At 34.6% G+C, this 15,797-nt stretch overlaps 1 protein-coding gene across 3 annotated transcripts in view; it reads left to right on the top strand.

Moving 5' to 3' along the window:
- The window catches only part of erbb4b (erb-b2 receptor tyrosine kinase 4b), a 317,969-nt gene that overhangs the window by 244,559 nt on the left and 57,613 nt on the right, over positions 1-15,797 (top strand). For 2 of the 3 annotated variants that reach the window (XM_052566051.1, XM_052566049.1), the window contains 4 exons: positions 2,302-2,501; positions 6,245-6,377; positions 9,039-9,110; positions 11,116-11,209. In XM_052566051.1, coding sequence (XP_052422011.1) covers positions 2,302-2,501; positions 6,245-6,377; positions 9,039-9,110; positions 11,116-11,209 — 499 coding nt within the window. The remainder of the gene's footprint in view (positions 1-2,301; positions 2,502-6,244; positions 6,378-9,038; positions 9,111-11,115; positions 11,210-15,797) is intronic. The other variant, XM_052566050.1, reaches the window with a different exon arrangement.

Here is a 15,797-nt window from a genome sequence, read left to right as displayed (position 1 = left end):
CTTATTGTATAGTTGTATTTACATTTTATATTTGATCTAGATTTTTAGGCTTTAATTTTTAATGTTATCTGAATGCACCAGGGGTCTGAGAGTAATACAATTTCGATTCTCTGTATGTATGTACTGTACATTTGGAAATTGACAATAAAGCAGACTTGACTTAACTCATCAAAGAGGTCACAAAGACCCCACAACAACATCCAAAGAAACGCAGGCCTCACTTGCCTCAGTTAAGGTCAGTGTTCATGACTCCACCATGAGAAAGTGACTGGCCAAAAATGGTCTGCATGGCAGAGTTCCAAGACAAAAACTGCTGCTGAGCAAAAAGAACATAAAGGCCCATCTCAGTTTTTCCAGAAAACATATAGATGATCCCCAAGACTTTTGGGAAAATACTCTGTGGACTGATGAGACAAAAGTTTAACTTTTTGCAAGGTGTGTGTCACATTACATCTGACGTAAATGTAACACCGCATTTCAGAAAAACAACATCATACCTACAGTAAAATATGGTGGTGGTAGTGTGATGGTTTGGGGCCGTTTTGCCGCTTCAGGACTTAGGAGACTTGCTGTGATAAATGGAAATTCTGCAGTTTACCAAAAAATTCTGATGAAGTATTTCCGGCCATCGGTTTGTGACCTCAAGCTGAAGAGAACTTTGGTTCTGCAGCAGGACAATGATCCAAAACACACCAGCAAGTCCACTTCTGAATGGCTGAAGAAAAACAAAATGAACACTTTGGAGAGGCCTAGTCAAAGTCCTGACCTGAATCCTATTGAGATGCTGTGGCATGAAATTAAAAAGGCAGTTCATGCTAGAAAACACTCCAATGTGGCTGAATTACAACAATTCTGCATAGATGAGTGGACCAAAATTCCTCCACAGTGCTGTAACAGACTCTTTCCAAGTTATCGCAAATGCTTGATTGCAGTTGTTGCTGCTAAGGGTTATAAGGTTTAAGGGGGCAAACACTTTCACACAGGGCCATGTAGTTTTGGATTTTGTTTTCCCTTAATAATAAAAACCTTCATTTAAAAACTGCATGTTGTGTTCACTTGTGTTATCTTTGACTAATATTTAAATTTGTTTAATGATCTGAAATCTATATAATATGTATATCTATATATCATACATAAGTGTTTTTACTCATTTGCATAATTCTTTCAGCAAATTGGGGCTAAAACAGCGCAGACAGCATGTGAAAATAAACAGTGTTATTCATTCTGAGTGAATCCCGTTTTGTTTTTTCTAAAGAGGGCAAGGCTTTATTGCCAAGAGTTCAAAGAGTGAGAATGAAAAGCTGTATTCACACAGTGCAACACCCATTTGCTTAGAGTTAAAAAGTCAGGAAAGACAGAAGAGAGCGGGAGCGCAGATCCACCAGCCTGTTTTAACATTAGTGGGGTCATTTGTTGAAAGCTGTACCACTGTTACAATTACCGTCTGTCACATGATGTGCTCTGTGTCTGATTTGTCTGGCACAAAACACTGAGAGAGAAGAACAGAAGAGAAGTCTCTGAGAGGCAGATCAACAAGATGAGAGCGATGTCAGTGTTTAAGTGCACCTGCACGTTCTGCCGCTGCTCTCTGACTCTCTGCTGACGGCCGTCTCAAAGCCCCTTTGATGTGCTCTTCAGCACGCCTGCCTGTGATTAAAATCACCATTGTGATTACGCCTCGGCATTAACCGTTCTCATCACATCTGAAGTGGGAGATCCTCAGCGGCGCTAGATGGGGGACGCAAGCTAAACACTTGCTTTAGAAATGCAACCGCATCTCTCCTACTGACAAGTCACTCGTGCCCTTTGTTCATGAAGCCATCATCTTTTGTTTCATTCTTATTCATTCTGATCCTTTTTGTCCATTGGGTCTCAAAGTCTTCAGGCTAAACAAAGCTGGGTCTTCCTTGTTGTTTTGGATGTTAAAATTATGGCTGTCAGTTAAGTGTGTTAATTTAGATTGATCTATTATTTAAAAAGTAATGTTTTTTTTTTTTACATATAAATACATAAAATGTAATGTAATATATTTTTTATTGTTTATTAATTTTAGTAGTTGTGCAACATTTATTTGTTTTTATATAATATATATATATATCCCTTTTTTGTTAATATACATCATAAAATAAATATTCATAAATAGTAAACAAAGGATTGTGCAAGTTTCATAGCAAAAATAATAAATGTGATTCAACTCATTAAATATTATGTATTTGGTGTGTGTAATGTGTTCAGTTATGATATTTCATAATTAAAGCTTTAACATGGGTAACCTCTCCTGTTTTTTTCCCTTGTGTTCAGTGGCATCTCTCTTTTGGTGCTAAAGCAGCAGTGGATTTCCTCACTGAAGCTGCAGTCTCTCAGTGAGATCAGTGCTGGAAACGTGTACGTCACCAACAACAGTCAACTCTGCTACTACAATACGGTCAACTGGACACGACTCTTCCGCACCAACACCCAGAAGGCCCTGATCCGCAACAACCGCGACCCCAAGGAATGCAGTGAGTCCATCGCTCTGTTTTACTACATTTCCAATTGGCTTTAAGATAAATTAGCCAAAGCCAAGATATTTGACTTGAGTTCATCTCAATTAATGTCTACTAAGAGAGTGTCTTACATAAAATTTTAAAAAGAAGATGTGTTAAGGCTAAGATTGTTTTCAGGCTCCTAGCTGCTGTTTGTCTTGGTTCACCCAAACCATAGAGAGAATTTGCGCTGACTTTGAGGCAGTAAACTCAGTCACTTTGTAAGGTGCTGGTGCAGCTCCCTCATACCTGTCATTCTTCTGGGGTCAGTGCACCTCACTGAGCCTAGCAGGGGCCATGAGGGCCCAGGTTCCTCTACAGATGGAGGGGGTCAGGAGGTGTCAGATGATCAGAGTCTCACTCTGCTGTGAAAGACGAGTACTGATGCAAGCCCCTGCCACGTACTTCCTTTTTACCCTTTAAAATCACCCTGAGATCCAGAACATAGTCCTTTGAGTTATTATTTTTTAAAAACACACTTGAAGAAGTGTGGATCAATGTTACCGTAAACCTGAAAAAATACCCCAAATGCTTCAGGTTTATGCATGGACCTCCAATGTAATTACCCATTTTCTGCAAGCGGTAAGTCACTCCATAAACGATCACAGGGAATTAATTGCAGGGAGGTCCAGCAACAATTTCTGACATTTCAGATTTTTTTGTTTAGATTTTTTTTCCAGGTGAAGCTGTAATCACCACATAGAATTTACTTTGACCTCTGTCTTTAAGAACTCTCTCTTTTCTCGCTGCCGGGTGATGTTTATGACTATCAGAAAACCTGTTTTTGCCCTTCTTTTCCATTGCGTAGGATGTTGTGATGCAACAGCAATCATTAATGTCTCGCGGCAACCGTAGCCTTTTGTATGGCTTAGCGATCCCCCTGGCTCTTACCTGTCTCCCTGGAAACCAACCCAGCATTGATTTTGACGTCAACATAACCCAAATTGTGTGTTTTCGACCAGGTTAAAACTTTGAAGTTGGCATCTTTTTGATCCATCTGCCACAAACGTACAGCTGAAAGGGCTTCCCACTTCTCTGTGTCGCTCCTCGAGCTGTTGGATACCTGCTCTAAGCACTAAGTTGGTCCTTGAACTGGTACATGTTGTTCCCTGAGAAATGTTAGGCTTTTTGTGTGTTGCTTTTACAATGTTTTTTTATTGTATTTTTATATATATGTATGCGTGTGTGTGTGTGTATGTGTATGTATGTATATATATATATATATATATATATATATATATATAGCTGACTTATTTACTTTACTAAATTTGTAGTATTAGTACAGTTAAGTCATTACATCTATTTAAAAATCCACTAAATTTATATATATATATATATATATATATATATATATATATATATATATATATATATATATATATATATATATATATATATATATATATATGAAAACCGATAGATGACACTTAAAAAAAGAACTGAGTGCCGTGCATTATTCTTCACACATGCAGCGATCTTCTGAACCTTAAGCACGTTTGTCAAAAAAGCATCTTTGAAAGCATCGCGAGTTCACGTTTTTCTGCAGAAGGCCACAAGCACCCTTGTTGTTTGTGAACAGAAGCCATTAAGTAGTGTTGCCAACATAGCAATTTTGTTGCTAGATTTAGCAACTTTTAAGACTACCCTAGCAATTTATTTATTTATTTATTTCAGAAAGCACCTAGCAACAAATTAAGGTGTTTGTTTTTTTCAGCCTGGAGAGAGCTGGAAAAAGATGCCTAACAGTGTAAACATAAATGTGTATTAAGTTGCTAGTTCCAGTTGGTCAATACTAAATGCACATTTATGATACTGCATGTTATCAGCTTGTATACAGTATATATATATATATATATATATATATATATATATATTAGTTAGGTAAACTATGTAAGAAAATTAAGTTGTAACCATGTAACCTTAAAACACCACATGCAGTGTGGAATGTTAAACACCTGTAAAAAGAAATATGGATTGCTCCTTCATATTAACAGTACATTGTGTATTATTTTACAGCACACTAACTTTAATAGTACACTAACTTTACACGTTAATAAGAAAATACATAAAATGTGTAACTGTTCAATAATTCAATGTTGCTTTTACAATTTAAATATATTTTATGTTTATAATATTTGTAGGAACAAATAACATTTAATTTTTTTTTTTTTCCACTGAGATTTGAGTAATCTTGTTGTGTATTCTACGTAAAAATGCTATTTTGTGTCAGTTAGACAATGATGTCATCATGCAATGACATCACAACGTAATTTACACATTACGTGTGTGTGTGTGTGTATGTATATATATATATATATATATATATATATATATATATATATATATATATATATATATATATATATATATATATATATATATATATATATTTAGCATGACCATTTGAGTAAAAAGTTATGGATGTTGAAATTTCTAGTAATTGATTTGTCCTCATTTTTCATTAATGTCAGAAGCACATAATCAGCATGAACACAAGTTTTTTGCTGATTTGAGGTGTTCCTAAGAGCATTCTGAGCTTAAGTTGAATCAAGAACATCTGACTTTTTGTTCGTATGCTCATAATTCAAGTTTCTTTATATTTGACCCTCTGTATGCTCTTTGGTGATGAAATTCTCAAAGTTTCCGAAATTGAAGAGGACGTCTGTGAGACATGCTGAGGTTGTGTCAGCAGTATTTTAAAACTCATCCAGCTGCTGCACAATCCAGTGCCTCAGTGGGTGGGTGCCTTGACCATTGTGTCCTCATTTCAAATTGAAATACAGCGGTTCATATACAGCAAGCTTCTTACAGGCATAATAAATCTGTAACAGACAAGTAGCATTTTTCACAGATGGCGTATACTGTACATTGTGTTCAATCATGGTTTTGCAAAGGATCTTTTCTTTATATCAGCTGGATGTTTCCCAGGGGTGAACTGACAGCACCATTCTGAGGCAAATGTGCAATAGATTGAAATACAACTATGGACAGAAATTAGTTTTTCACTGTGACATTTTTGTAAGAAAAATACTAAATTAAAGCAATCACCCACAATTTGCATAGCTTAATTGAAAATAGATCGGTGTACAACAATATGATTGCTGTACATATATAAATGCATAAAAATATGTAAAATAAATTTAAAATGATAAAAACTATTTAATAAATAAATATACAAGTCTATAAAATAAAAAGCATTACAATATATATATATATATATATATATATATATATATATATATATATATATATATATATATATATATATATATATATTCAAATATATATTCATATATATATTCAAATATATATTCATATATATATATATATATATTCAAATATATATTCATATATATATATATTCAAATATATATTCATATATATTCAAATGTAATTTCTGAATTTTAATTATTACTCCAGTCTTTAGAGTCACGTGATTCTTCAGAGGTTATTCTAATATGTTGATTTGGTTTAATATTTTTGTGGAAACACAGTGATACATTGTTTTAAGGATTTTTTGATATGTAAATTTTTTTTCCAAAGAACATAATTTATTTGAAAGAGAAACACTTTGTAACATTACATATACATTATATATAAATATATATATAAAATATATATTTGCCATTTTTGACAGATGTAAGATGTTAGAAAACTGTAAGAAAGTTAGCTATTTACTGTCATAAATGCTCCTGCATTAATGATCTTATTTTTTGCAGTTTTGGATCATATGGTATGTGACCCGCTGTGCTCTGATGCTGGATGCTGGGGTCCTGGGCCCGACCAGTGCCTGTCCTGTCGGTTCTTTAGCAGGGGACGTACCTGTGTCGAATCCTGCAACCTGCATGAAGGGTAAGTTGTGAAATACCACACTCCCATAGTTATTTAATATTAAACACATTATTTGTGCTGGAGTTTAATACATAAATCAACAAAGTATCACAGGTGCACCCAAGCTACAGTATGTTGTAGAATTATTTAAAGGTTCTTCATGACATTGTTTATTAATGTTCGCTTGTAGAAGATGTGTATTCCTAAGATTGAACTATTGCTAGCTGCCTTCTCCAGGGATCTCGCCCAGATTCATGTCTCCATCCTCTAGACAAACAATAACAAAACAGTAGAGCAGCATGTCCCCTGGCTTTGGAGAGCAGGTTGCAATGATGAAACTGAAGCTTGGTTGAGCTGGAAAACAAATAACAGTGTTTGGGTGAGCTAGATAAGATGTGTACATCTCCTACCTCATATGACAGCTACACCAAATACCGTGACAGAATGAAGAACTAAGTAAAGCCTTGGTTCTGTTTTCACAAAGGCACAAAGATTTAGAGCAGATAAACAGACACACACAACTCAACTATGGACACTTTTGACCCTGTGGACTTTTAGAAAATAAACTCTTAAAAAGACTTTTCAAACTCATTTATCATAATGTCATAGTTTATTTGGCCAAAAAAGAAAAATACGTTCCTAAAAACCCTAATACGTTCATAGAACTCAAAAAAAAAAAATTTGTAACAGATGACACAAAAACATTTAAGTGATGTTTTTAAATGTTTTAAGTGTACATAAAATTAAAAATTACATTTCCAGTTGCCTTAAATTATTTTAAAATTATTGATATTTCTCAACTTATAATTATAGAGTAATTCACTCAAAATTGTCTCTATTTTTCAACTCCTATAATGTGGGAAATACACTCAAATTTTGTATTTTGTTGTCCATCCTTAACCTAACCACAGGCTATACTACAACGGTAACACTACAAAACCAACATAACAGAAACCTTTGTAAATTCTAACAGAACACAACATTTAAGTACTAACTTATGTCCCTCTATGTTAATCTTGTCTAAAAACACACAAAATAACACTTAATTTTATCTACATTTATTTTCCTTGTTTCCTGATGCAAAGCATGCTGGGAACTAGAAAACGAAATCATTTTAAATTCACCTTACTACACCAAAATGATGAGTTTACAGAACTTATTTAAATTAAGTCCAATGAACTTTCATTATTATTTGAGTGCAATTAACTAATTTCATTTGATTAATTTCACTCTTCGGTTTTACATTGTAATAATAATAATAATAATAATAGATCCTTTCCATGCCATAAGTGATTTTTTACATAATTATTCATGACATCAATGTATGTTTTTATGATACTAATACATATTTAAACAATTTAATAGTATTTTAATAATGGATTTTCATAGTTTATGCTTGATAAATATAAAATGATATAATCTAAACTAAAGTTATGGTTCACCTAAAAATGTAATTTCTGTTATCATTTACCTACCTTTAAGTCATTCACTTACTTTCTTCTGTGAACACTATGAAAGTTTTTCAAAAAATGTATTTTAGCTTTTTGTCCATGCACTGAAAGACAATGGGGTCCAGTGTTGTTTTGAACCTGAACTGACTTTCATTGTACAGACAAAAACAGTTATATCTCTTCTTTTTGAAGAAAAGAAAGTCAGACAGGTTTGGAACGACATGAGGGTGAATAAATGACAGAATTTGAACTTTAAATGGTGAGCTATCCCTTTAAATGCATTTAAAAATGTGCAGTAGAGTAAGTTGAACCTTCATTTAACAACAAAAAAAAAACTATTTAATAAAAGCACAAATGCTGTAGATACACAGGGTTTGGCTAATCTCACATGAAAGTAGAAGTGGGTGGATTTGTAAATTGTGCCAAAGCACTCTAGGAAGCATACTTTGGAAGTCTGTGTCTTTCCTTGTTGTCCTTTCTTGTTTCGTGTAAAGCCAGTAATACATTGACAGTTTATTTATTTATGTATTGTCTTACTGTATTACTGTGTTATTATTTCACAGTACCCAGTGTCCTTATCTCATTATACATTCCTAAACAACCCTGGGTAAAACTAATCCTTTTGTTTTCCGTGGCGCTGTAGATTCAGAAAGATGTGTGGTGTTCTGAGGTTCCTGCCAGGCTGCTTGACTAGCTTAACCAGCAAGGCTTCCATCTTTAGCAGTAAATCAACCAGTTCCAAACCTGCATGAAAAGTATTTTTGGTAGCGATTGTTTGTCTAATTCCTCAAAAAAATTGGTCTGGCATTGATAAGCCCTGTCTGTTGGTTTAGAGAACTGGAATAAGTAAACACTAAAGGTGTTGATCAGTGCAGTGAAGAAGGTGATTTACAGATTGGTTTTGAGTTCCCTCTTTATTTGTTGTGTGCTTACGTACTGCTTGAAGGGAAAGACGAATATCAGCTTTTGATTGATTTGACCGAGCGAAGCTGTGAAATTTATTTTCTCCTTTGCCCAGAGCTAAAACAAGACAATAAACAAACGACATTCATTTTCACATTCTAAAACAACAGCATCTGCCCATTTAGAAAGGTAGCTCATCCTTTATGTGTTTTAACTAGGACAAACATGGATTTTTTATATGTATGCCATATCCATGTTGGTTGAAAGTGAATCAGCAGCAGGGATGGTGCACCCTGCGATCGTCCCACATGATTCTTTTGCCTTGCAGACTGGCCGGCTCTAAGCCCAAGCTGCTCACCAGGCCATTTGTGGTCGAGAAGCGGGAGGCGGGTTTGGAGAGGTACGGCACGGCCACAGACGCTTCACTGTCTCGCACTGTCATGTCTGCCTACTCACCCGTCCCACACGCGTCACCCAGTGCTCCAATATCTGTGCTGTGTGTGTGTGTGTGTGTATCTGTTTTTGCAGGGTGATCTCAGGGTCTGTTTTCTCTGTCTCTCCACTGGTTGTCGACCTCTGCAGTCACAATCGCTGTTCACACAAGATGATTCACTCTGTATTGGGAACAAACAACCAAAAGAAAAAAAAAATGAAGAGACCTACTGTGGTGTGTTTGAGCTGTATCTCAAAGTTTTGGAAGATTATTACGTTTTATTTGTGCACATGTCTGCACAGCTGGTCTCAGGTGTTGGATCACAAGTGGCTAGTGCTACATACAGGTTAATCAATTCCAGATGGCTTTGTGATCCAATCACTCAAATGCACTCTATTTGAAGTGAAAATGTCCCTATGAAATTGCTAGATCACAGTTTTCAGTGTGATATTAGCGAGGTCATTATGATTTTAGAGTTTGGGGCCAGTCCATTTTTATTCTTTCATACTGAAAGGTAAACTTTTATTCAGCAAGGATGCATTAAATTGATCAAAAGTGACATTTAAAATGTTACAAAGGATTTCTATATTAAAAAAAATCTATTCATCAAAATCTTGAAAAATTATAGCACAGTTTCAAAATTAACTTGATAAGAAATTGAACATTAAATTAGCATAGTAGCATGATTTATGAAGAATCATGTAACAAGACCGGAGTAATAATGTAGTAACACACACACACACACACACACACACACACACACACACACACACACACACACACACACACACACACACACACACACATATATATATATATATATATATATATATATATATATATATATATATATAATTCTGACCCCAAACTTTTGAACATTAGTGTATCTTTTGTATTTAGCTTGTGAATCACACTTCTGCTGTTGTTAATGACTCTACAAAATTCAGCCAGTCATGTTAAATTTTTTTCTTTATAGTAGTATTAATACATTTCATATTGGATTTTTAAGAGAACACAGACTGAACCAGGAAACATGTGGTGGAGACCGAACATGCAAACACCTCTGAGCCTGTAAAGTTAACGTTTACATAAAGAGAAAAATACGTCCTTTAATGATAAGAGGGTCTTCAACAAGCTTTCCTCTCGGTCTATTTAAAATGTGCTGTGCCTTTTAGATAAAGAATAATTAAATGTCACTTAATTTAGCACTCATTGAGGTAACACGTCAATAGTAATAACAAAAATGGCCTTTGCTGTACATATTTTTCTCTCTCGCTGAGCCACCTTCCTCCACTTGTCACGCCAATGGATGTCAGCTTCTAAAATGTCACCACAGTCTTCAGAGGAGTGATGGGACTGGGAAGCGACTATGTTTGCCCATATTGAACCGTTTTGTGATCATTTGTTTCAGAGGTCCCTGGCTGATTTCCTCAGTGTGGTGCTTTGAGGTGTCCCTGAATGTGCTTGATGAATTGTCACCTCAATAGGTGGTGAAGGCTGACTGTTTGCTTTTGGTCAATAGTAGCTGTGTTTGCCAGCTGTGGCAGCCGCTTGAGAAATGCAGTAAACACCCGGCGGATGTGTTGGATTCCACTGTTGTCTCCCTACGGCCTTGCAGTGCCTCGGGCGCTGAATTCCCCTTCGGCTGTGCTTTTTTCACAATCTACCAGTCTGTTTTGTGTGATGGCTCTTCTGTTAATGCATGTGATTCAGACTTTCCTCATTCAAGTCCTGAAATCTGAAGTGTATTTAATGACCGCCAATATCTGGTCTGAAAATGGAAAGTTGTCTTGACATTAAAAGGCTAGTGATTGAATAGTCTAGATCCTTGAGTAGGCATTCCTGGACGAAAATTGACATGCTGTTCTTTCCATCTGAACCTTGAGTGTTCTGAAGTGGTAATTATATGTCACTGAAGCGTGTTATGTTACCTCACGTTTGTCTTTGTTCCTTTTCTCTTTCTGTTTTATAGGGATGTACGGGAGTTCGCAAATGGTTCGGTGTGTCTGGAGTGCGATGCGCAGTGTGAGGTGGCAGATGATGACAGTCTTACCTGCACTGGGCCTGTGAGTTCAGTCTCATTTCTGCTTTAAAACAATAAGCCTATTTTATTGTTTTAAAAAAATACAACATAAAAAACAACACTAACAAAACTGTACCAAGAAATGAACAGTCATATGAACAGTCACAGTAAAGACATTTAATTTTACAAAATATTTGCTTTTTTTTTTTTTTTTTTTTTTGAATTGGTGGTAATAAGAGATGTTTCTTAAGTACCAAATCAGTATATTAGAATGATTTCTGAAGAATAATATGAAGAAATAGCTGCTGAAAATTCAACTTTGTCATCACAGGAACAATTATTAGCAACAAATTTTGAACCTATACAGAAAACAGCTATTTTAAATTCCCAATATATTTAACAGTATTAACTCTTTTTACAGTATTTTTGATCCAATAGATGCAGCCCTAAAAATAGTAAAAGCATATACAGTATATGATATGTATTTATTATTAAGTTTATACTCAAGTGTGAGGTTGGTAAGAAAAAAAATGTATATACTGTACGTGACCTACAATTAAGACTTGCCAAGCGCCAGATGAGAGTAAAAATCAGCGTTGGAGAGTATATGTACGGATATGTGTCAGATCTGCGTCATGTGCATCAGGTTTTAAAGAGACAGAGCTGATTTTAAAGTGAAACCTAAAGTCTGTCATTGATGTAAATCAAACAACAAAAGAAAAATAGAAATCCTTGGACCGTTCTAGTCGCTGATTAAATTTTATAGCTTAAAGATTAATCTGTATAGTTTATGCATATATAATATAGTTTATGTGAAGATAATTTTAAAATCACTTAAATTAAAAGTTTTTAAATATATTTCAGAGCCTATTAAATATTTAAAATAATGGATTTCAATTATACTGTAATGCTAAATGGCTATAATTAATAGGTCAAATTGAGGGAAAATGCACCAGCAGGACAAATTGTAAATATGTTATAAATATACAAAGACTGTAAATATGTTAAGTCATTGTAGTAGTAATAACTGGCTGTTTATGCAAAAAAAAAAAAAAAGTTTCATGGCCTGTAAAAAAAAAATGGTGGGCGGTAAATTTTATCATGTCACCGGCCATTGGCAGATGTTGCAAAAAGTTAGTTTTAGGCCCTGTATATGTGTGTGTGTGTGTGTGTGTGTGTATATATATGTATATATATATATATATATATATATGTATATATATTAATTTAGCTGATTTTGTTTTTGAATGTTAAACATCAGAATAGTCAAGTCATGTCACCTTTATTGATATACTGCTTTTAAAAATACAGATTGTGTGAAAGCACTTTGCATGATTAAATAGGAAAAAAGTGTGTCAATAAGGCAAAAACACTCAATGTTCAGTTAATGACGGTTCATCATTGAATTCACTGATGTCATCATCCAGCTCATTTCTGTTTAAGTAGTATCTGTGCAATAAAGTCGACGATATCGCTGGATATTTAGTGTGCCAAACTAAGCAAGCTAGAGACGACAGCGGCTAGGAACCAAAACTCCATCAGTGACAGAATGGAGAAAAAAAATGTCTCTGAATAGTATCTCTTCCTTATATTTTAACTTTACATTGTGGTGCTTAATAAAAAAATATCTGGTGCAGCAGCAAAGAAAAGAGGGTTTTTTGATAGACCATATCATATCAAGAGATGTTATTATACTGAGATTTTGCAAGTTCACTCTCCAAAGCTGATTTTTCTTGCATTGGGCGCTTGGTAATTGTTAATTATGGATTCTGTGAGTATATTTCTTTCATTTCAGTGCAATCTCTTTCCGTATCTATTAGCTTAAAGCACAAACAGAGCTGAACGGCAGAAACTGCCTTCGATTGGCTTGGTCCAATGATTAATTGAATCCCTTGTTCAAGTGTACTTTTGCAGCCGTGGGATTGATTTTGCTTCTTGTTAATTTAGTGAGAAAGTAGATTAAGTTGCCTAATCTTGGCAAGTGTTTACAGAGAGTCCTGCCCCATAGGAGACACCTGAGAGTGGGATGAATAAGCTGTTTGGATGTCCATGAATCTGATCAGGTTAGAGAGACATTACCACAGATGCACTGTGTGCTCAGCACTGCCCCTTTTCATAACAGCCTCAAGCACTTTGGTTTAAATTGATGACTACATGACAAGGTGCGTACGGCTGTGCGCTTGTGTGTGTGTTACCAAATGAGGATTTAGCCGATCCGTCTCTAATGCACGGAGGCCTCGGGCTGTTGTCTGCTTGAGTCAAACAGAAAGGTCTCGCAAATGACATGATCATGAGCCCTTAGAGACCCATATCAGCACAAACAGAGACAGAAATAAACTCTCTAAGACTGTGGACGTGTCCAGAATCTTATTTATTTATTTATTTGGCCTGTGTCTAGAAATTTTAATGACAAATTCTCTCTTTCATGCAGATTCACATACAGATCACAGCCTGTTATCTATTAATTTCTGAAGTGGTTCAGTCAATGTGCCACCAGCCAACCAATATAATATAATGTGTGTGTGTGTGTGTGTGTGTGTGTGTGTGTGTGTGTGTGTGTGTGTGTGTGTGTGTGTGTGTGTGTGTGTGTGTGTGTGTGTGTGTGTGTGTGTGTGTGTGTGTGTGTGTGTGTGTGTGTGTGTGTGTGTGTGTGTTTATGTGGGGGTGTAAAAATAGTGCTGTCAGAAAATTTCTTCTATAAGAAATTAATTAATAATAAATCCAGAATGTGAAATGTTATCTTTCATTTTATTATTATTATATATTTAGTTTTAATGACAGTTAAGCAAATGTTTTTACAGTTGTCATTACAGTAATGTAAAAAGTGTCATATGTAATCTAACTATATTACAGTAAAGTGTTTTTGAGAATTGCAAATGATATATATATATATATATATATATATATATATATATATATATATATATATACAGACTTTTAACACACATACGTACACAACCATAGGCCTCTCAGGTGTAGGCCAGGCTTAGCTAAACTGTTCAAATGTTTGTTGTTATTAGCACAGATTAACTGCTGAGTGTTCTAATCTACCTGTGAAACAATCAGCGACATCTGTTTCACAAAAGCATAATTAAACAACGCTACCAAACAGTGTTTTGTGCGTGGAGAGGAAATGGAGATTTGTGTGCAGCAGGTGTCTGGAGAAGCAGCCCAATTAACAGAGAAAGTGATTATGCTTTCTAGCTAACCTCGCCTTGGAGGAGTTTCTCATCCACCTTTATCTATGTGCCACGCTACGCATGACTTTGGAACTCTCAATGTCAGAATCAAATTCACATGCTGGGCCATTGTATTTCTTTCCTAATTATTTTTACTTACGAGGAAGTACAGCACTTTTTTTCAGAGCTAATGTAACAAAATGATGCACATTAGGTGTTTGATTAATGCTTTATGTGTTTTATTTTCTTGTGCTCCCTCAGAGAGTGATGGGAAATGTAGTTCTATAGCTAAGCCTGTTCTCACAAACCAGCTAAATGAGTAGTATTTTTTGGGAAGCTTTAAAGCAACGGGCAGTGCATGCAAACCAAATTGTTCTGTCAACATCCGCAATTTAAACTTAATTATGACCAACACTAATTTGCTTCCGCCAGGATTCTTTAATTAACATGCCCCCAAACTCACTGAATATCCAGAGTTCCCCCACTGGTAATTACGACATTCTGGTGATGTTCATGCATGCTATTCTCATAAGTACAATCATTTTGATAAGACTTGAAGGTAGAATAAATGCAATAGATTTATTAATATCTAACATGAATAATGCATTGCTGAATAGAGCAGCATGATAGTCATCAGAGATTTGCCCTAGTTGTTGTTGAATGTTTATTCATTTGTTTTGTTTTTAGCCAGTTAATAGCAATAGTAGATTGTGGAAGAGAAATGAAGATAGTTCTCCCAAAAATAACATCTATCTTATGTTGTTCCAAATATGTATGACTTTTTTAAAAGAAGATATTTTGTAAGATATACTGTCTTACAGTGAACATATTGTTCAGGATCAGTGTTTTTAAGTATTTACTATTATTGGTTGTTAATTAAATTTTTTTTTTTTTTTTTTTTACTGGTGACACTTTATTTTAAAGTGTCCTTTTTACATGTTACATGTAATTACTAAAGTATTAGCACAAATTTATGCATAATTACATGCAATAACCTTAAACTTAACCCTAATCCTAAACTTAACCCTATAGTAAATACATGTTGTTAAGTGATATTACTCGGTACTTAAATGTATTACACTGTAACAAGGACACCTTGTTATATAATATATATATTAAGTCTTCTATGCCCAGCAGGCTTTATATATATATATATATATATATGTGTGTGTGTGTGTGTGTGTGTGTGTGTGTGTGTGTGTATTTACGTGTATGTATATATATACATATATATACATATATATATATATATATATATATATATATATATATATATATATATATATATATATATATATATATATATATATATATATATTAAGTCTTCTATGCCCAGCAGGCTTTATATATATATATTAGGGGTGTAACGGTTCACAAAATTCACGGTTCGGTTCGATACGATACACTGATGTCACGGTTCGGTTCGGTTCGGTTCGATACGTTTTAGATACA

This window comes from Carassius gibelio, chromosome B9, assembly GCF_023724105.1.
Source record: "Carassius gibelio isolate Cgi1373 ecotype wild population from Czech Republic chromosome B9, carGib1.2-hapl.c, whole genome shotgun sequence".
In the NCBI taxonomy this organism is placed as follows: domain Eukaryota; kingdom Metazoa; phylum Chordata; class Actinopteri; order Cypriniformes; family Cyprinidae; genus Carassius; species Carassius gibelio.
The sequence above is the reverse complement of the archived record's forward strand: the minus strand, read 5'-3'. Positions and strand labels throughout refer to the sequence as shown.